This window comes from Bubalus bubalis, chromosome 11 (assembly GCF_019923935.1).
Source record: "Bubalus bubalis isolate 160015118507 breed Murrah chromosome 11, NDDB_SH_1, whole genome shotgun sequence".
NCBI lineage: Eukaryota > Metazoa > Chordata > Mammalia > Artiodactyla > Bovidae > Bubalus > Bubalus bubalis.
In genome coordinates, this window is record NC_059167.1 from 70,525,451 (window position 1) to 70,547,674 (window position 22,224).

At 45.5% G+C, this 22,224-nt stretch overlaps 1 protein-coding gene and 1 long non-coding RNA gene across 11 annotated transcripts in view; one reads left to right on the forward strand and one right to left on the reverse strand.

The window, feature by feature from the left end:
* Nucleotides 1–263: 263 nt before the first annotated feature.
* On the reverse strand, nt 264–9,969 carry LOC102415014. Its single transcript, XR_327521.4, has 2 exons — nt 7,394–9,969; nt 264–1,282 (listed from the first exon to the last, which is right to left on the reverse strand). It is a non-coding gene; the product is annotated as an uncharacterized LOC102415014 (long non-coding RNA).
* Nucleotides 9,970–10,498: 529 nt separating this feature from the next.
* Nucleotides 10,499–22,224, forward strand: part of MEIS2 (Meis homeobox 2) — a 223,723-nt gene continuing 211,997 nt past the window's right edge. For 3 of the 10 annotated variants that reach the window (XM_006058060.4, XM_006058061.4, XM_006058064.4), the window contains exons 1-6: nt 10,500–10,774; nt 12,028–12,260; nt 13,779–13,920; nt 14,639–14,689; nt 15,703–15,753; nt 16,548–16,697. In XM_006058060.4, the coding sequence (XP_006058122.1) occupies nt 10,763–10,774; nt 12,028–12,260; nt 13,779–13,920; nt 14,639–14,689; nt 15,703–15,753; nt 16,548–16,697 (639 nt within the window). In that variant the 5' untranslated portion in view covers nt 10,500–10,762. Of the gene's footprint in view, nt 10,775–10,798; nt 11,038–11,086; nt 11,347–12,027; nt 12,261–13,778; nt 13,921–14,638; nt 14,690–15,702; nt 15,754–16,547; nt 16,698–22,224 lie in introns of those variants that run through there. The other 7 variants (XM_025295951.3, XM_006058065.4, XM_006058062.3 and 4 more) reach the window with 6 other exon arrangements.

A 22,224-nucleotide genomic window follows, 5' to 3' on the forward strand; every position in this document is an offset into this window, starting at 1 on the left:
CGCACTGGAATTGGCGGGGGGCCTTGGGATCCCGAGCACTGGACCTCCTGCCTGACTCGTGTGTGCGTTTCTGTGTATACGTGTGTGCGCGTGTGTACCCCTCTGGGGGGTCTGTGCTCTGCGCCCGCGTCTCCACGGTTCGATTCGCCCGACAGGAAAGTGGTGTCGGACAGAAGCGGACAATTAAAATCCTTGCCCTACCACAGCCGGCCACGTCTCACACAGAGTGAAAGTGGCTTTTTTTTTTTTTTTTTTGTAAGGAGAGAGTGAGAGATGTATTTATGCACATATTTATCCCTCTAATTATAGGAATTAATCCTCTTACTTATGACTAAAAGGTAACGTCGAAGGACGTCCCTTTGATGTGGAAAAGCATCATTTGTGACTCACATTCAGACTGATTAAGGAATAATTGTTGTTAAACGCTTTACAAGAGGGGAGTGTTTAATTGAGGGGCATTCGTAATTTTACGGCTTAGCACAAAATTAAACGTAATTAAAAACTCAGAAATTCCAACTGATTTTCCAATTATTTTTATTGTCTGAGCTAATTGTTACACAAGGGTATCACTTCTCCCCAAAGGCATTGCAAAAAGAAAAAAAAAGCAATCCTACCTTTCTCAAATTTTCAACGCGAGGATTCACAGCTTTCTTCAGGTCCAGGCCAGGTAAAGACCTTCCCCACGCTCCCTTCCGAGGTTCCGCCTCGCGCCCCTCCCTCCCCCACTGTAATTAAGCGTTTCAGCCACTCTCCCCTTTCGTTGAGTTCCTGCAACACCTTGGGATGCGAGAAAGTGATGGCAGTCCTCTTCTGCAGATCATTACAGCAAAACTGGAAGTATCTATAGAAGGCTGATGAATTTCTTGAAGTAACACTTGTCATACATGGCGGCGAGATTAAAAAAAAACCTAAGTAAACACAGCTCTCTGGGGGCGATCCCTCGACGCCTCTGCCTTCGAGTGTGTGGCAGGAGGGAGGTAACACGCAAACGCGGACTGGGAGATGTTTATAAACGTGCGCACGAAGACATGCACATACACGCAGAAAACTTTTTTTTTTTTTTGGCCAAGGCTTCTCAGATTGTGAAATTCTTTTCTAATATCGGGATTACTGGAATAAAGCAAAGCTATCTTTGTATATATGACTTCTCTTAATGTCCAAATAGATTTATTTAAATACACCAATAGGTTTATAAAAAGTGCTTCAGTATTATAGAAAGAAACACATCCTCACAGATAGTCCAGAAGTGGCCCTGTCTTTCCTATCAGTCTTGGAGGGAATCCTAGAAAACAAAATAAAAAGCATAAAATTAGGCAGAATATGAATTTATAAATTTCAATTAGACTAGATTGAGAGTGTGGAGTAGTGGAATGTTTGCATTTCACTAGTTTCTCTGTAATTCTTTTTAGGATAGAGACTTCAGTGGATTCAAGCTTTCTATCTGACTTTCCCGTCTACCCCTCATAAAATAAATGATTGCCTCTGATCTGATGTGCCAGGTGAAAATGGGTAGAATTAAAACTGTCAATTCTGCTTCCAACTTGTGTCTTTTGATTGAGTTCAAAAGCTTTTAAAGGTAAAACGTGCCGATCATTTATATGTATTGTTTCCTTTTCTCTTATCACGGCTTTTAACTGAAAAGAAAAAGTATATTTCCAAATTCATTTTCTCTGGAAGATTTGAATCTTCCAGGTAATTTGATGATGGAGCCTAACACATGCGATCTCCTGTGCCCAGAGAAGCCCGGTTTACAAGAGTGCAGTCAAAGAGGTACAGTGAAGTCTGGTTTTTCGGTTTTCTACCTAAACGGTTTATTTGGAGTTGAAATGAGGCTGTTTAAATCAGAAGTTTTCCAAGTGCTTCTTGTTGTTCAGTCGCTCAGTCCTGTTCGACTCCTTGCGACCCCATGGACTGGAACATGGTCCAAGTGCTACAATACTACTCCAAGTGCTATAATACTCTTTTGGAAAAAAGGTTGGAGTAGGCAGAGTTGGAAAGAATGGAGGAAGGATCTCTGAAAGTTAGAAATGGTGAAAAAGACATGTAATCCGATGTGGAAAATTGAGTAAAAGAGCCACTGCACACTGTAAATGAGGCAAAGATTGCTGAATCCTTTGAAGAAACTGACACGGATTTTCCAGAGCTGGGAGGAAAGAGAGAGATGGATTGGGGGTGGGGGAATCCTAGGGTGGGCATTTTATGTAAATGAGTAAATTCGAAATGTAGTACAAATCCAGTATAGTAAAACTGACAGTTCTGACAGTATTGACAACATAAATATATGTTTGAACACTGCACTTTCAGACACTTAACCGATGAAGCAATAAAAAAATTCGACTACAATATTTCAAATAATCGACATTGATGTTTTGATACATCATTTTTATACTCCAAATCGATCTATCACTCTGGGGCTGGTCAATTTTAAGTAAAAATGGGCTGCAACCATTTGCACCTTGGCTAATGATGATCTAATAACAGCCCTCAATTAATTACACCTAAACTGTGCTTTCTTTCTTCAGGATGAGAGCAGGAGGGGGCAATTCTTGAGGAACAGAACCTACACTTGAGTCATCCTCCACCCTCCTTTCTATTCTATTTTTGAGATTGTGGGGAGGGGAGAATTTTAGAGGTGGCCAGAGGTCTTTGTGTGATCACAGTCACTGCAGGCTGAAGGCCCCTAGCTTCAGGTAGCTACTGACTGGGTCTTATACTGGGGATATGGTCCTCACTTTTACTTCTCAAGGTCAAAACTAAATTTTAGAAAATGCAGTCACAAAGTTGATCATATGATTGCACTTTTATGCAGTCACAAAGTCCCCCAGGTCCCATACTGTTTCCTCCGTTTCAAGAACTAGATGGAAGAGATTTGCTCAAAGAGAGGACTGGAGATGTCTCTAAGGCTCAGTGTGTGGAGGGGTGTGTATGAGAGAGAGAGAATTTTAAAGTACCCAATTGGAGTTGAATCTCTCCTTCTGCCCCTGTCCCCTCTAACTCCCCACCCTATGCTAAAGGTTTACTGGCTACTGGTTTTTTCTTTTTTCTTTAAGCCACAAATAAGAAGGAAGACAAATCTCTTCCAGAAAGGAGGGAGAACACTGATGAGTCCTGCATCCTCAAGCACGTTCGCCGAAGTCTCTGTTGCTTTTTCTTTGCCCTCTGGGGTTTCCAGTGAGCTTTCCTACTTCCACTTTCCTTTCCATGCCTCTCCAAATTTGATGTGGTAGTGATGGTGGGAGAGGGAGGATAAAACTAATTTATTATTATTTTTTCAAATAATTTATTATTTATTAAATCCTGGACAGGCCCAGGATATAAACTGGAGCACTCTGCTGTGCTCGAAGGATCTAGGCGGTGGAGGGAAGGGGGGCCGGCTGGCGCCCCCATCCCAGCCCTCTCCCGAAGCGCTATTCTCACCCCTGCAAAGCCCCGACCCTTCAGTCAAACTCGCATTGAGACTCGGCCTTCTGACCTAAAACTTAGCCGGGCTCCACTAGACGGGATTCCAACGTCTGACTTCTTTCCTCTAAACTTCACGAATGCAGTTTCAGTCCTTCCAAACCACCGCCGGCTGAGACCGAGACTTAAGCAACGAGTTAAGCTACAGTAAGATGCGAATCAAAGGAAAAGGACGTGCGTGGCCCACGTTGGGTGAAGGTGGGAGTCCTAGAAGAGCTCCCCCGCCTGAGCATCACCTGGTTCCGATGGTGTCAGCCTCTGACCGGGTCTTTCCAGCTGTCTGCCCGGCAAATGGGGGGTGGGAACTAGAAAGGGGACAGTAGGAAGACAGGAAAGACAGAAAGAGGGGACAGAATCAAGATTGCGGAAGAGGTAAGAGAAAGAGAAGGCGAGAGGAAGATGAGAGGAAGGAAAAGAGCGCGGGAAGGAGCCAGAGACAGCGAGAGCTAGCGCACGTCGTGCTTGGAGCCCCGCCAGATAGCGCTAGAGGGCTATTTATTGAAATCCTTTCCTACTGCGAGATAGGATAGGAGCTAAAATTGGGAGAAATAAGAAATAAGGAAGAGCAAAGGGAAAGAAAGTACAATCATTCCACCCCATCTTATTTAAGAAGAGAAACTGTGGGGTGCCTTATTGTTATTAATTGGGGGGAGGGGTGCATGGTAGAAAGCCCAAGTGGGGAAAGGACCAAAAACCAAGACAAACAAAAAGAGGTCCCCTTCCTCTCTTGATCCCAACTAAGAAGAGAATAAGCAAAGTTAACAGGTAAGAAAGCAAGTGAAATTCTTCCTAGAGCAACTTTCGGAGCTTCTGGCTTCATGGCTGGGAAGGTCAGGAACAGTTCACAAGGATGATCTGAGCTTTACAGAGAGATGTTTTTAAAGTAATAGATGACTGCAAGGGGGTGGGGAGCGAGAGGCAAACACGTTATTGAAAACACCAAATAAAATATATATCAAAAATTCCAACTGTCAGCCAGCAGGTTGGAACTGAAAGAGAACCCCTTTGCCTTTGTCCTAGCGATGCTGGGTTCAGGGCTGTGTCTGCAGGGCCGCAACCAAACTCCTTGAATAACAATTTATACTCTGGGAGGCTTGGAGAAGAGAGCTGGACTACAAAAATTCCCTGTTGCATTCAGAAACCAAAGAACAGTGAAGCAGATGGAGAGAGAAGACCTAGTGACAGAGGTGGAGTCCAGGGAGACAGAGAGAGAGGAAGAATAAAATATTTGGATCCTATTTACTTGCTCAGGTCAGTAATGCAAGAAAACTTCTTTAAAACCATAATTTACTCTAAAATATTAATTTAGTTTTATTCTAAAAGCCCAAGCATCTCACATCTACCTTCTCATTTTAAAATGGCACTTTTCTTTTACCTGAAGGAATTTTTTGAATTAAAGTAATAATTAGTATCTTTCTTCCAAACCAGTCAAGAGAGCCTCCACAAATAAAAATTAACCTTATAGAGGAAAAAAGAAAGAAAGAAGAAGAAAAAAAAAAAAAAAAACCCAAACCCTGCTTAATCCAAAATACTCCAATTCAAAACATTAACTAAAGTTACAAATAAGATTAAGGGTGGATCTATTTGTTCCTCTAGCAAGGTGCCAATTGTTCTAACTGTTGTAAGAAGACAAAAAGGTTTTAAGCCTAGTGATTTTAATACACAGATTAACACTTCAGACTTTACAGTTCTGAGGAATTTGGAGTTTTCTGTGCTGAGGATCTATAACTTTTTAGGCGAAAAAAGGAGGAAAAGACACATAAGTTCCTACAGGAAGGTGAGCAAATTCACCCAAAATAGAGTCTAGGTTCATAGATGCTCATTTCAAATTACTCTCTATAAAGCCAATGCCCTTTAAATTAAGTAACTGTAGAGCAATTCAATTATTCTTTTAACAGCTTGAATGTTACCTATAATATCATTCCATGTTGAGACAAAAAGAGAGAGAGAGAGAAGGAAAAGTAGAAAAGAAGCAGTTCTCAGAAGTCTTGGGGATGCTCCAGTAAGCAAGAGGTGATTAAAAACAGACCCTCAAGTTTGAAAGGCCTAATTCCCCCTCCCATTCACCTCCACCGGATCAGGTCCCCTCCCTTCACCTTTTTTTTCTTTTTCATTCAGTGCCCCCACCCCGACTCCAAAGCTCAGTAGCCGATTTGGGATTCTGAAGAAATAGACTTCAGCATCCATATTTGTTCTGGGGCACTTGTAAAATGCGATTTGTAGAAGGTCTTCAGCCTTCTTATTGTCTTTGAATTGTTTTTACTGAAACAGATCTTTTGCAGTTAATGAGTCCCCACGCAGCTGGACAGCTCCTCTCGGACACTAAGAACTCTAACCCCAAAATGACCCCAATTTGACACCGCAAGATGAAATTTTACCGCCTGTTAAAACCATTTCCAGCCTGAGCAAAAGGGGCTGACTATTGACGGAGGTGTGTGCCGCCTCCTGCGACCCCCATCTCACGCCCGTCTCCCGGCCCTGCCCCACCTACTTTTCCTTTACCCCAAACGTGGCAGAGCAGATGAGCCTCGAAGTCCCGGAAGGGTTGCGGAGGCTGAGAACGGAGCATCAGCAAGATACTATCCCGGACTAGAAACCAGAAAGCCTGCGTACTCCACTGCTTTTGAGTAGTTTCAATGGGACTGCAAAACTGGGAGTCAGGGGAGACCATGAAGTTCTTAAATGTTCTTCAGTTCTATTAATAAAACATCAGCAAGTTGGTGATTAAAAGTAATCGTCCTTTGAATTCATCAGATTGACCAAGAATGGACATCGTGAATCACCTCCAACTTGATCTTGTGTGTAACTGACTGCACTGCGATGCTATTTTAAACTAACAGTTTCATAATTACGTGCAACTAGGTAAGTGAAATCTCTTTAGTCGCATGAAATTCGGGATTCTCCCTTTAAGAAACTGGTAAAATTTTAAATGACACAGATTTTCCTCCTGGAAGACTTCACTTTTAACACTCTCACACTTCTTAACTAAGGTCTTTGGAGTTAAGGATGATTGGTTGGTTTTTTCCTTAACAGTATCTCAAAATGTTCTATTTCTCTCTCCCTCCCACCTCTGACCAGATTGTCCTAATTACTTGCTTTAATGTATTCAATAAAATTTGAAAGTAGTTACAGAATATCAGAGCAACAGAGAGAGACAGGGAGAGAAAGGAAGAAAAAAGTTCAGATTAAAATGCCTTCTGCATCGCCCAAAGGATGAAAACACATGAAAAAAGAATTCAAACTTTTTTCTTTTGTAAAGCTCAAGATGATCATGGAATAATCAACCCATTATTAGCTCAACAACTGTTTGAAAATATAGAAACCATCAATTGGTCTGAATTGTTTTTACTCGATGCACTGCCCTGGAAGAAACACTTTAAAAAAAATCTTCGTGTAATTTTTCTAAATAAAGGCTGTAGGAATGTTACTCACTTCACGATATCATTAAGAAAAAAAATGTAATGGTAAGAGAAGTAGAAGATAGCAACTTCGAATGTTTAAACTGCAATGCAGAGGTTGGGTTCCAAGTTGATTTTTACAAAAGCAACATTTTCAAGGAAATTGAGATCCTTTAAAAAAGAAAAGTAATTGGCGCCTATTGCTTACTATATAGGACACTTAAAACAATAATAACCCTATTGGCGACAAATATGCAATATTGCTAACAGGGACAGTTAGAAGAGTTAAAAACTTAAAAACTGAGTACAAACTTCTCAGCTAGCGGCGCTGCACTGGGACCGTGGATCCAACATAAAGACCTCTGCTAAGTCGAAAATGCTCCGTAGCGAGACCAGTTTGATTTTTTTCTTTCTCGGTCATCTTCCCGCCTCGGGTTAACCGAATTCGAACTACCTCTTGTTAATAAAATTCTGGAGGTCAACTTTTTCTTCTCTTTTGCATCTTCTTCTTCTTTTTTTTTTTTTTTTTTACTCACCTTTCCTTATATGTCCATGAGCAACTCAGCAACAAATACGAAGGATGATTTTAATCTTGCCGTTCTTCTGGGAAGAAAAAATGAGGAGATGGATGGGGAAGGACACTCCTCCCAACGTTCAGGTTTCTCACCAGTCGGCTCTTACTGGCTTGAAGCCTGGCTTACGAGTTACTGAAAACCTGGGCTAGACTCTCATCCCCAGGCTCCGCGCACCCGGCTGTCCTTGCTGCGGCCACCCCGGGCCAATACTGCGCGATCCACGGCCCCACTCCCTGACGTCGCCCTACCCTCGCCTCTGCAAGTTCCTCCGCACTATCTTTCTTTTATATGTGAGGGCCGATTTCCCGCAGACATCATTGTTATGATGGCTCATTTAATCAAACTGTTTAATTGCTCCGGTAATCACTATCATCATCACAGGTGCTCAATCATTCATCATTTTTGGAGGGCTTTATTGACCTCCCGAGCTCATTCCCCAACCCTATTAAAATCGGGCCAAATTTCTCCGACTCGGCTTGGAGTCTCTGCAGTCTGCTATCTAAGCTCAGTTGAGTTGCCCGAAAGCTTACAGTGAAGCAGAGAAGATAAAAGGGGGACTTTAAAAAGAAAAGAAAAGCCTATCAGCCTTTTCTCACTCTCTCTCATATTCTCATTCTCTCTCATTTCCTCTTTCTCTTGTCTGACACACACACTACTTTATTCCTTTATTCTCCTTGTGCTCCCCTCCCCTCCCCCCCCCCCCCGCCCCCATCTCTCGGGAAGTCGGTCAAAGCCCAGCGCAGAGGATACGCTACTTTCTATTCTCCAGAATGGGTTCAAAGTTGGAGAAGGAGGCAGCTGTTGAGGAACAGTCTGTTTTCAATTCTCTGGGATCATGAACCACGGCGAGAGCGAGGAGTTGGGGAGAGAGGGCGCGCTCCGAGCGCAGGGCCTGGCTGCTGGGCTGCCTGGAGCCAGGGGACGGCGGGGGATGTAGAGCGGAGCGCGCGGGGAGACCGTAGCTCCGCCCCCAGCTCGGGGCTCCCAGTGATTGACACGCAGCCGCCGGGATACCCGCGGCGCGGAGGTGAGGCTGGGAGCAGCTCCAGCCAGGGATTCGGAGAGACACCGGCTAGAACTACTCTCTACACAAACCGTGTGGGATAGCTACCTTCCCCCCCCCCCCCCCCACACTGATTCTTTTCATTTTCGGAAAAGTTCATTCGGAATTGGCCCCATCTTCCAGACCGCCCTAAATTGCCCAATGTAATTAACACAGCCATTAGCCGGCGGTACCGAGCCCTGGCCTCGGCGCCCCGGGCGACCGCAACAAAGCTGGTCCGGGAGTGCGGGCCAGTCCTCCACGCTAGGCATCTTTTTTCTCTTTCTCTCTCCCCCTCTCTCTCCCGCTCGCTTCCATGCTTCCCAGCTCTAAGTGAGATCCACTTCGGAGTCGCACACCAGTCGCGCCCGCGTGTACACATACAACACACACACACACACACACACACACACACCCGTTGGCAACATCAGACAACATCAAGTTCCCAAAAGACTCTGCCCACTTCCTCCCTCCTGATTCCTCTGCGGCCCCCAAAGACTCTCCGTGGTGGCCCTCGTCCGCACAGCTTGGAGGGAGTGCTCTCTGAGTTAAGCTGGTTTCTTCTTGTCCTAGTAAAAAAATGAATGTTGACAACAAGGGTCCTGGCTCTGCACAGGGAAGAAAGTACCACTTAAAAACAAAAACAAAACTCTGGCCGGGCGTTGGTACGGTCTGCAGATCCTGCTGCCTCTGAGTGTTAGCAGAAAGCCTTCGGGGCGCGACAGTCGGCTGGTAGATGAGTAGGGGGCCGCGGAATTAAAAGGAACAAAAGCAGGAGCGCCATGCCAAACGTCCCCGACACGACCCCGTTAGGGAGGAGCCGGGAGTGATGGGGAAATGAACTAGAAGTTTTAAAGAAAAAAATTAAAAATCTGAAGCTGTACCGTACTTTCCCTGTGGTTTTCTGCAGTTTTCCTCTCTGTGCTCTCCCTGTCTTCTTCATTCTCTTTCTCTCTTTCCCTCCCTCTTTCCTCACGTGCGCGCGCGCGCGCACACACACAAGCTCACACACACAAACGCGCACACACACACACATATACACACACTCCTCTTCCTCCGTCCCCTCCTCCCCCCGCGCCATCCCCGCGGAGGAGCAACCTCGCTGATTTGCTCGGGTCTGCTGGGCTCCTGCCTCCCCTCCCCCTTCCGCCCCCCGCCTCCCTCGCCCCCCCAACCGGGGCCGTCCGATCGCACTCGCTGCATATCAGAGGCTCCGCGCGGCGCGCTCCTCCTCGCTCCCGCTCCCCACTCCCGGGATGTGTCTCCGCCGTACGACGGGCTATGGCCACCACGACTTCCGGGTTCCGTCATTTCGTTCTCCCGCCGCCGACCCGCGCCGCCAAACTGAGGCTCTTCTATAAGCCAGGCAGCAGCCAACCTGCCAACACCTACTGACACTCACTCATCTCCCAGAGAGAGAAAGAGAGCGAGAGAGAGCGAGCGCGAGAGAGCGAGCGCGAGTGAGAGCGAGCGAGCGAGCGAGAAAGAGAGAGAGGGAGAGACAAAATACCTACCAAGAAAGGGGGGGAGGAAGTCCAATTTTTGCAAACTATTCGTTTTTTTTCTTGATTTTTCCCCTCCTGCTTTCTTTGAACGATACTTTAAAGAGAGAGGATCATATTATAGATACAGCGGGGGCAAAGCTAAAAGAGGGGGGAGGGGGAGGAAAAAATACAAGAAGCAGAAACCCCTCGCGGAGTTTTACTGGAAGAAAAAAACGGGTCTGAAAGATTCCTCCTCTTCATCATCATCAACCATCATTCATTCACTACCTTGACATTCCGGGCTTTGATTGACAGCTGGAGTGGCAAAAAGCCATGAAACACGACAGTTCGGTTACATGTGGGCTGCTGACGGGCCGCTCGTAACCTTCAGTTCGGGGGCTTAACAATTTTTTTTTTCTTCTTTTTCTTCTTCTTTTTCTTTTTTTTTTTTTCCAACTGAGGGGAAGAGAAGAGAAAGAGGGGGAAAGGAGGACCGAAGAGGAGGAGGAGGGGAGGGGGGAGGAGGAGGAGGTGGAGGAGGAGGAGGAAGATCAGGAGGAGGAGGAAGAAGAGGAAAAAAGAGAAAAAGAAGAAATATCACAGGAAAAAAAAAAAAAAAACTCTTCGTTGTCTTGCCTGGGCTTTTTTTTCCCCCTAAAAATAACATTGGAAAATTGGGAGAAGTCTCCTTGGTTTGGAAAAAAAAAAAAAAAAAAACAGGAATCTTCAGCCTAGATCACTTTCTTATCCGGACTGGGATATTAAATATACGACACATCCAGGAGTTTATTGGAGCGCAGACTGATGGCGCAAAGGGTAGGTTTAAATCTCCAACACTTACCTAGATATAAATCCTCTCCTAAGAGGGGCCTGTCCCGGTGCCTCCTCTCCCTTCAACGCTGCTGCTGCTCGCTGCTTGATGATGGCGGCCAGTATTTTAAAAAAATAGCAGCAAAATTATTCATCGGCTTCTTTTCCCCCCCGTGCCTCTGCGTGTGTGCGAGTGTGTGTGCGTGCGTGTGTGCGTGTCTGGGCGCGCGTGTTTCAGCGCTGTGCGAGCGGGCGGGCGGCGAGTGCGTGTGAGTGGTGTGTGTGTGTGTGTGCGAGTGCAATTGTTACACGCTTTCGCCTCGCTCCAGCTTTTACCCCAGCAGCGCGATTCCCCCGGTTCTCCTGCTGCCGCCGCTGCCGCTGCTGCGCCGCTGCTGCCGCTGCTCCCGCGGCTCGGGGCGGGCACCGGCTGCGTAGGAGCCGCCGCCGCCGCCGGGGCCGCCGCTGGGGCCGCGCTGCCGCAGCCGCTGCGCCGCCGCCTAGACTAGCCTGGGCTGCTTGTTTTGTCTCTGAAATTGACAAGGACGCAGGGAATCCGCTGCTAAATAATGTTTCTGGTAACTTTCACGTTATTCCCCCCACCCCCCCACCCCCACCCTCCGCTCCCTGCCCCCGGGGAGGCACTGGCCCCAGTCTTCCCTCGTCCTCGGCGTTCTCGTCCTGATTATTAGCGTTTTTCTTCTCTTTATTTTGTTTCATTTCGCCTTTTGATTTATTGGATCCTCTGGAGGAGACGAAGGGGGGTTAGGGGTGGGAACCGGGGCTTCCTCCTCTCACTAACTCCACTTCTCCCTCGGTTGGCTCGCTACGGTTCTGCTGCCTCCGGCCCGAGCGGGACCTCCCGGCACCCCTCGGTCCCCGGCCTCACCGCCCCCTCTCCCTGCTCTCAACGCTGCTCTGGGTTCATACTTTTTTTTTTTTTTTTAATTTAAAAACACCCACCCTCCCAACTTTCAACTCCGTTGTTTCGGCTGGTTTGGTTTCTGTGTGCTCAACTCGTGCTGGGTACTTCTTTCTGACTTTGTTTTTATTTGTATTTTCCTCTCTTTCTCCTGCCTCCCCCTCCCGCCCCCTCCTCCTCTCTCTTCTTCCCTTGGCTTTCTCCCCCTCTCGTCTCTCTATTCCTTCCCCACTTCTTTGCTCGCTCTCTTCTCCCTGCTTCTTTTCCTCTCCTCCCTCGGCTCCCCTGGCTCTCTCTCACCTCCCGCGCCCCCCGCCCCTCTGCTGGGTTCTGACAGTACGATGAGCTGCCCCATTACGGCGGGATGGACGGAGTAGGGGTGCCTGCTTCCATGTACGGAGACCCTCACGCGCCGCGGCCGATCCCTCCGGTTCACCACCTGAACCACGGGCCGCCGCTTCACGCCACGCAGCACTACGGCGCTCACGCCCCGCACCCCAATGTCATGCCGGCCAGTATGGGATCCGCTGTCAACGACGCCTTGAAGCGGGACAAGGACGCGATCTATGGGTAAACCAGCCCCCACCTCCTCCCGACCCAGCGGACGGTGTGAGTGCGAGTGCGAGTGTGTGTTTGTCTCTGTGGGGGATGAGGGGTTGGCCGACTAAGTGGGGAGTCATTGCTCCTTAGGGTGGGGGGCGAGAACCTCTTGCCATAGGAAAGGACAGTGCGGGGGGCGGAGGGGGGGGCGCTGCTCTTCTGCCCCTTAACTGTGAGTCCCGGGAAGATTTGGCTTCGTCTACCCCCAAGGCCCCGCCACTCTGGACCCCATAGCCGGGAGTGACTGAGTCCTCACAATCTGGCCAAGGCCTTCTCCCCAAGGACGGGATTCCTGGCCAAAGGACGCAGAGCTGGGCCCCCTAACAGAGGCCCTGACGAAGGAGAAAGTTTCCTGCCCATGAGGAGCAACTTTTTTTTTTTTTTTTTCTTTTCTGTTTCCTATCGAGAGTCCGGGAGTCACTAAATGCAGCTTGAGCTGGGATCAGGGCTGCTTCGGCCGGCCAGGAAGTCCTAATCACCCTCTTCTTAATTCTCTGTAAATAAAGGGGGCAGACCTTGAAGTGCAGCGGGGTGGAAGGGACTGCTGCTTGCACAGAGCCGCTCTTGAGGGGAGTGAAGGAGATGGCTGGAAATTATTTTAAATTCTGAGAACTCAGGGAGGGCTGGGATTGCACGGCCCCAGCATGTACCACTCGGGCTGTCCCAGCGGAGGGTAGGTGAGGGAAGGCTGTGGGATGCGGAGGGGAGGGGACAGTCAGTAAACAGCAACTGTGCCTGAAGCAAGAGGCCGCCAGCATCCCAAAGTGTAGCTAAACCGCCCGGAGGAACACAAAGGGCAGACGCACACGCACACTTCCAAGTTATAACACTGGATTTACTTATTTTTGCCTGCTGGAGAAATGTGGTCTTGGGAAGGAAGCTCTTCTGCGTGTACCGCATGTAACTGGCCCCACACACCCAGGCTTTTACTAGAAGTGGACCAAACAAGCTCATAAGGCGAGGGGGTGGAGAGGTTAGATTGAGGAAACATAACTGGTGAGGGAGGCAGCGGTTGAAGGTGAGCCTTGGGCCTCCTATGACTTCCCCTATGCAGAAGTTAAAGCAATCTTGGATTTCACCGACTGCTCCTCTCTTGGGAGGTCAGGGCTGAGTCTCAGGGGTTGGTTGGACGGCCTCTGTAGAGTGGGGAGTGGGTCTGGTTCAATTCCTGGCTCCAGACTGCCTCAGCTTATTGGATGCGTCCTTACGTTCGAACCGAGGCTGTTTGTACTCGGAGGGCTAAAAGTGGCCAGGGGCTTCTCCCACCACATCTGAGGGAGTCCTGAGCTGAGGGAAAGGGCCTGGCCGTTTCTTCTTTCTGTCTCTGGCCCAGGCTCGCTGCCTGAAGGAAGGGTTGTAAAGTGTGATGCGTGTCTGTGGTAGTAAGGAAGGAATCCGAACCCTCCAAACTTGTTGATTACAGTTCTTGCTCCTTCCCCTCTGCACCCCGTCTCCGTGTGTGTGTCTCTGCGTGGCGCTGCCCGTTAGGCACCCGTTGTTTCCTCTGTTAGCTCTGGTCTTTGAGAAGTGCGAGCTGGCGACCTGCACTCCGCGGGAACCCGGAGTGGCCGGCGGAGACGTCTGCTCCTCCGACTCTTTCAACGAGGACATCGCGGTCTTCGCCAAGCAGGTCCAACCTTCTTGACCCACTAGCCCTCTTGCAGCCCCTCACTCCCCCCTCCCCTTTCCTCGAGCATTACTTGAAAGAGGAGGAAGAGGCTGGGACACCCGATCTGTTCCTCCGGCCCAGTCCGCGCTCTGCGCCTCCTCCCCATCCTTGAGCCTGGAGGCGAATTGGAAGAGGAGATAAATATGGGTGTTTGTTTTTCCCCCCAGCCAGGAATACAGGGGCTCGACCCTCGAATTAAAGTTGACCTGCTCCTAATCTGGGGCTTGGCCTTTTCCCCCGCCTGCAGCTACTTGAACAAGAATTGGGGATAGGGGCTTTGAGGGCCCCCGAGAGTGCCCGGGAGGGAAGGAAGCTGGGCGCCTCTCGGGGCTGTCGGCGCCGGCGCGGAGGTGAGGGAGGCTGCAAAACACAGCCCCGTGGACGGCAGGATAAGGGGGTGCCCGGTCCCAGAGAACCGCCCTGAGATCTCGGCTCCAACTCGGTGGTTCCAGGTACCCCTTCATGGGGCCAGGATCCGAAGGTCCAGATTCCTTTTCAACCGTCCCTACTGGGTTTTTTTTTTTTTTTTTTTTCGTGTATTTTACCAAAGCTCCTCTTTTCGCCGCCACTGCCCCTCTGCCATCCCCACTCGCACACGACAGTTTTGTCGGTGACAAGGGTTTTTTTTCCTTTTAAAATGGAGTGATAATTCATGCTGACTTTCCCCTGCTTCCTATAGGTTCGCGCCGAAAAGCCACTTTTTTCCTCAAATCCAGAGCTGGACAATTTGGTAAGGCTCACTGTGGCTCGCCTGTCCCCAACCTGGGCCCCCTCCCCTGCTTAGAAGCACCCGCTTTTCCCCCAAGGAGCTCTGGGGAGTTTGAGCAGAGCCCTCTTTTTGAAGCTCCAGAGCGACGGGGAGGAAGGGAACAGCTTAGCGCCCCCGCCGGGGAGCTGGCAGTGAGGGGCGGGTTGGACGTCAGGGCGCGCGGAGCCCCGGGGAGGCAGCGAGCGGGGACGCGGCGCCGAGCGCGAGAGCAGGGGATGCGCCCCAGGTCTCGGCCCCGGGAGCTAGGCGACGAGAAGTGAGTTATTTCCTCTGTTTGCCGGGGCAGGCGGCCGAGCCCGGGGCAGCTTACCCGAAGGAAGTAACCGCCTGCGCGGCGGAGGGCGGGCCAGGAGGTGGGCGGGGAAGGGGGGCGAGGGGCAGACCAGCGCAGGCCACTTTTAGGTGCGATTCTTTTGCTAATTTGCACAATTTCAATATTAAAAGTACTTAAATCCGCTTTCAAAGGCCCTGCCTCGCCATTCATCTGGAGTATTTCCTTCTTTAGTAAGGAGGGATTTCGCAGGGTGTGCTGTTCTAAAAAGCTTTCTCTCTCTAGAGAAACGACTTTTTTTTTCTTCCTTTCTTTCTCTCTTCTTTTTCTTCGTCTTCTTCTTCTTCTTCTTTTTTTTTTAAGTTGGCCTGAGGTCGAGAGAGGGGACAGTTAAAGAGGACTCAGGAGGAGAAAGGCCTGTCCTTAGGAAGACAGCCCTTGCAGATAGCTCAGTACACGTGAGGAGCAAAGATATTAAATGCCTTGGCATAGGTTGAGTCAGATTCCCACCCCGTAGCCAATGAGGCAGAGATGATCAGTAATCACTTGGTTTTCCTGACGATTTCTTGATGTGTGGGTTTTGCCTGGCCACTTGCCTGCGTCTTCTCCTCAACCCAATCCCTTCACCATCCCCCCACTAGGAATCTCCGAGTGGCAGCAGTCACAGAGCCTTAACTCCACACTCTAAAAACTTTTCTTCCAGATGATACAAGCAATACAAGTACTAAGGTTTCACCTTTTGGAGTTAGAAAAGGTAAGCAGGAAACGACACTCCCCACTTTGATTTAGTCACTTCCCTCTCCTGGTGGAGTTGGGAGTGTTTTTAACAAACCTCCAGTCTGAGCACCTGGAGAGATTTTGAGCAACTTGTTACCTTGTCCTTCCCTCAAATTGCTCTTCAAACCCAGGGGCTCGGAGGATGGGTGCATTAAGACAGCCCTGCCTTTTAAAGTAGCCGCCTCCCCCCGCCCCCTTTTTTTCCCCAGGCATTCAGGATTATTTTGAAATGCAGCAAACCATTTGTGTTACTGGACATGCAGCTTGCTTGCGTCTCTATTAGGCCCAGGGCATGCATTAGGTGCTAGCAGAGGGAATCATTCTGGCTAGGGTGTCTTTACATTGCTCTGCAGCTCGATCATTTTCTCCTGGAAACATACAAAATTCCTAGCTTATTGAATCGCAAATGCTAATGCTGTTCCCAGTTCCTTCGTCCTTACGTTTTGATGTTATCGTCAAATCGGATTTTCCCCCCAAGGAGTCCCAGCCTGAACCCAGTTATTTCCAGTCCTGTTTCTGTTCCCTTTATTGTAACTTGTTGCTCAGGGAAGTCTCTGGAGAATAATATCTGCTACAACAATTGCTCTATTGTTTCCTTGCCTTCAACTATTACACCCATTAATTAGAGTTAGTTTGGAAGACATGGCACTGTTACTCTTTCCAAATGTAACCTTGCAACCTGGTATTTTTTCTCCTTAAAAAAATGAAACAAAACCATGACAACAACAACAACAATACAAGCTGAACCCTCCACCATGACCCTCCTTCTAGGTCCATGAACTGTGTGATAACTTCTGCCACCGGTACATTAGCTGTTTGAAGGGGAAGATGCCTATAGACCTCGTCATTGATGAAAGAGACGGCAGCTCCAAGTCGGATCACGAAGAACTTTCAGGCTCCTCCACAAATCTCGCTGACCATGTAAGTCTGTGAGCTTTTGGCATTCTTTTAAGACCACTGGGCACAGCAGTTTTGAAAATTTTGTTGTAACCTCTAGCTCCACTGACTTTTATTTTTTAAAATAAAAAATCTGGTCTCTCTGGGAGTCTTTCCCTCCCTTTCTCACTACTTCTTCCACACCTTTCATCTGTATTTCCCTTGTCTTGGACCCCTTCCTTATTTATGTTGAGAATTTAAAAAACAACAACAACAACAAGTTGATAGAGTGATTTGTGCTTCTAATGTGTAAAGTTTCCTGGATTTGGTAACTTGAGTGTTAGCAAATTGTCTGCTTGATACGGTGACCGCTGCCTTTTCTGCTTTCTCAACTCTGTAATCAGTGCAGCAGGGAGAGAAGGAGGCAGGAAAGTTAACTGGACAGGATGGGAGAGAATTGGGGAGCAAGGACTGATTTCTCAGTTTCTCGCAGAGATGGCAATTCTGAGAATTATTGCCAATCTTGCATTGCATTTGAAATAAAAGGAGTGAACCCATTCTAGTTTTCTGAGCTTATGCTGTATAGAAACTTATTGTCAGTGTATGAACTTACTGCCAAGTGCCTGAAGCATCTTGGTAATAAAAGACAGTAACCTTGATGAAACAAATATTAACAATGTATTACAGAAAGCTGAAGGGAATTGTGATTGAGTAAACATAGGTTAGTGGTTGAATTTTAACACTTAAGAGTTGGTGGATGAGAACGGAGAGTATAGTCAGGAGGGACCCATGTGTGTCAGGCCAGGAACGGAGATTTCTTTCTATTCTCTCTGTTTTTAATCCTATTTTGGAACTGATCTAGTGAGTCTGATGCTTAAAAAAAAAAGCATATGTAGTGAGACTGAAAATTTGAAAAAGAAGCAAAGAGAAGAAAGATTGCAGCTGGTAGGAAAGGCAAGAGTGGAGAGGTTAAAGAGTGGGTGTGAACAGCAGTTTATTTATAGGAACTCAAGCCTGGGGGTGGGGGACAGGGTGTCCATAGATTACAGTCAATTGAACTCACAACCTGAATGATATAGGCTAGAGTCTACTAACTTGATGGCTGAAATATTAATTTAGCACTCCGTGGAGTTAAATGGGCGTCAAGGCTTGAAGGTAGTTTGTATCACCACCATCACCCCTAACTCCTAGGTGGTAAGAGGAATGAGTTGAGATACCTGGAGAATAAGTTTCTCCCCCTCCTTCTCCAAAAGTTTTGAAAATATACAGTCACAGATTTTAATGAGTAGCCTTTGTGCTCTATAGAAAGTCATATAGCCTAAGGACGAAAGTTTCAATTAAAAAAAAAAGAAAACATCAGTACTGATGTCCAGTTCTGAGACAGAATAAATACTGTGGTGTTGAAGGCTCCCATGCCTGTCTTTACTCTTGGCTTTTTCCATCACTGGGAGGGAAATGTTGGGGAGCTCTTTTGTGTATTAAGTGTATTCACTGAAATCAAGTGGGTGCAACAAGCAGCTATGGCAAGTTTATTTGCTGATATGTAGCTATATGCTGTGTGGTTGTGGTCAGCAGGGCATGACACTGCCTTCAAAGTATTTGTTGTTGTCATTTACTTGTTTATTTTCATTGCTTCCTGTTTCTAAATTCATGTACATTTTGCACTACTGGGGGAACTGGGAAGGCATCTAGTTACATGGTTTGTAGGATGAAGAGTTCACAGTTTTCTGCAGCAAAAGCTTTTCTCATGTGATTTCTAGGGGTCTTGACTATTTGGTTTTCTAGAATAGTTTCTTGGAAGTGTTTTTTCAAGTGGATATATGGAACTAGAGCATGCTGATGTTTACATAGAAGAGATAGGATAGACTAGGCTGTTTATAGAATTGGCTGATCAACAATGCCAGTTTATGGTACTATTTGGAATATTAAATTATACTCAGGAAAGAAGTTATACCTAAGAAGATAGTGCTTTAATAATGCAACAGTCATCATCTTTGAATAAAAGAATCAACTGTAACATTTGTTGCCTCTCTTAGAGGCCCCCAATCAAGTAAATATGACAACTGATTTATTTTGAACCCATGAGGGCTTACCACCTCATTGGGCATCATAATTTAAAGCCTTTTATTTCCTAGAGTCTGAACTATAACATTTTTACTTTAGCCCCCCTGCTATTTGTTTGCAAAGGAAGCAATAATTTGTTCCACCAGCAATCGAGTGGGAAATGGTGAAGTTTGCCACAGATTTGAATTTTATGTAGGAGATGAGAGAAAACCTTGGAGAGTTTTTTTTTATGCTTTTTGGTACTTTGGCACCTTAAGGGTATGGAATGTATTCTTTCCCAAGTCTTCCCCTACAGAGTGATCCTCTTATGTTCAGCCTCTTCTGCAGGCTATTCCTCCTCCCTCAACTCCCCCCATCCGCAAAAAAGTGAACATACCTCCTCAGACCCACTACCTGAAAAGTGGTATGAGTGGGCCATTTTCAGCATGTAAATGTATCCAATTTGAATCTCCAGGTTTACTTTTTCATTTGCTTTGATATGCATATTTAATACATTGCCCCAGGCTGGGTCTCATTTGCTGCATGCTGGTGCAGGGGTGATGATGAGCCACTTCAGAAGGACCGAGACAGCGTGTTGTTTTCTCTTTTTTATCTGCTGGCCCACTATTCTGATCTACTGGCTTCCTCGTGGTTTTATTTGCACATGAAATGCTGAGAACATTTCAACTTATTGGCTATGAATAATGACAGCTAAAAAAGAAGTGTAGTTTAATTTGTTGTGTGCCAAGGTTTCTCTTCTGGAGGTGACAGTTTGTGACAGCTGTTTGACACCCCCAAAACACATACACCTCTATCCTTATTAAGTGGTATCAAGCTACTTTGTGTGAGGGTGTATGTGTGTGTGTTTAAGGAAGGAGCAAGCAGGGAGAGAGAGAATGAAAGAGAAAAGAAAGAATAAGTGTGTGATTCTAAGTAGTGGGAAGCAAAGACAGAAGCGTCAGGAGCAAAGTATTAGGCACCAAAATAGCTTTTGATTTTCTTATTAAAATTTTTAAAAATAGAAATATATAAAATTAATTGATATAAATATCTCAAAAGCAAGTATTTTGGGCCAACTTTTAAAATGAGTTTTACATGCTCTTGCCTAGTGAACAAGGTTGTTGTCATGTTGATTTCACATTCTATAATATTCTATAAATAATCTGATGTAACATAGATGCATGAATGGAAGACTGCCATAATTACCTTCCATACATTCAATTCATTTGTTCGTTTCCCATTGACACATGATGGGTATACTAATAAAAAAGTTTGGAATTGAATAGAAAATAAAAGTTGCAACATGGGCTACAATTTTATCATGTTTAGGAGATTCATAGTTAATGCTTGCTAATATTTTTAATATAAAGATTTCATCTTATACTTTTATTATCATATAAGAGTAATTGTTATAGGTAGGAAACAGCTACCTGTAACTGTTATAGTATTCTTTGGAATATTGGGGAGAAAAATATAATGGTGAAAAGAAATAGAACTCCATTTTCCATCTGCAGTTCTTGTTAAGTTTCCTAGACATTCAAATTTATTTATTTTTAAAAATAAACTTGTCAAGAAACCAATTCTTGAAAAAAAGTTTCAACTTGAAAACTGTTGTGGCATGATCATGCTTTTCCTAGTCTGTAGTGTTTCTGAATAATAGGTGATGTCCACATTATCTACTTTACATAATTTTACATCAAGTCTTTAGATCAAGTGCAGATAAATGAAATATATCTTTCTATTTACATATAAAGATATTACATATCTTTAGATCAAGTTTAGATAAATGAATTATATTTGTTTCTGAAATACATTCTCTGACCTAAGCTCTATTGGCCTGAAGGTACATAGTTATATAGTTATTTCTATAAAGTGCTTAAGAAATTGCATTGTATTTGTTTTTTGGATGCATTAAGTATAGGGAAGAAAATTAAATTGTATCTACTAAAAATTAATGGCAGGTGGCTAAAAATTGACTGGCTCTGATAAGCTGAGTAATAAAAGAAAAATTATTTAAATTTTTATTTTGAAAGCTGTAATTTAAGTGAAGATATGCTGTTGTTTTCTTTCACATCTCTGAATATGTCAGATTTATTTATGTCTACACAGTTTTTAAAAACTGTGTTAAGCCAAAGGGGAGAATCCCCTGAACCTTGTTCCTGACAGAATACAGGCAAGTGTCTGAAAAATCAGCAGGGAAAGGGCAGTGAGGAGAGAGAGCAGTCTAAGTGATTGGTCTAAGAATATAAAAGAGGAGACATTGGGATGTGAAAATAACATTAATAATATGAATGATTTATTTTATCAGATAATTTCTTATGTTCTGGTGTAAGATTAGACCTCACAGTATGTTATCCAAGTTCTTGGGGGACCTGTTTCAGGAAGGTTCCACCTCTGAGCCCTGTCCATCAACCCAAGGAGACCTGGCCAGAGGCCAGGGGCATGAATTTTCTGTTGTTGTGTAGTTTCTGGTGGTTGATGGCTTTTCTGTTAATTTCCCATCGAGAATAATTACGTTAGTGAAATCATGTAGGTTGTGCAGTTGGAGTATGCTTTCAGAGTAACTGCAATGAGATGGAATTAAACAAAGGTGAACTTGACAACAACAGGTATCCACTATCAGATGAAAAGTTTGATATTTTAAAAATTCATTTTCTCATTTTTTTTTCAGGCTTAACATTCTATACATTATCCCATTTCAAAAATACAGGAGACATTTTATAACGTGATAGTACACTAATAGTATAAGAAATTTCTATATTCTCTAAAAGTTGCTCCATCAGAGGAGGAATCATTTGCAAAGAGTGTTTGCCATTTCCATGAGAGTTGCTCACATATTAATTCTCAGAACTTAATAGACGGTGGAAGCAGGGAGATGAGGGAAAGACCCCGGTTCTATTAACATTTTTAAAGAGTGAGTCCACCTTCTGAAAGCATGCACAGTTCTCCTGAGTTCTTATGTCAACTTTGGAATAACGAAATTGAAATTCCACCATTTTTTCAGATTGCACAATTAACATCTTGAACTTTTGTAGGTTTGACTACCTCATGATAGGAGTCTTCCTCTTATTTTTAAAAATGATTTTCGCTCAATGTTAACTGTTAAGATGTGAAAATCTCTTAAAGTCGTAGGAAATCTGTAAGTTACATTAATTATGTGTACTGATGCGAGCATATCTTGACTTTGTCATTTGAACATCTCTAGTCAAATTAGTTTTGCATGCTCCATGTGCTGATTAAATATCTTTATGTTTATTCTTCCTTTCTACCTACAAACACATATTCTGAATTACTTTACAGTATTTTCCAAGTTCTTGTGTTATTTTTGGCTTGGTGTTCTATATCGTGTTTTAGTTTTGTGGGTTCTAGAAAATCAAATGCTTAAAGTATTTTTTAAATAATAGAAATAAGAAGTGGAAGTGACCTTAGGGATTATTTTGTCTGACTTCTTAATTTTAAAGAGAGAAGGAAACATGTTCCAGGGAGATGAAGTGCATCACCTGAGGTCATGTGACAGTTGGAGGTGGCA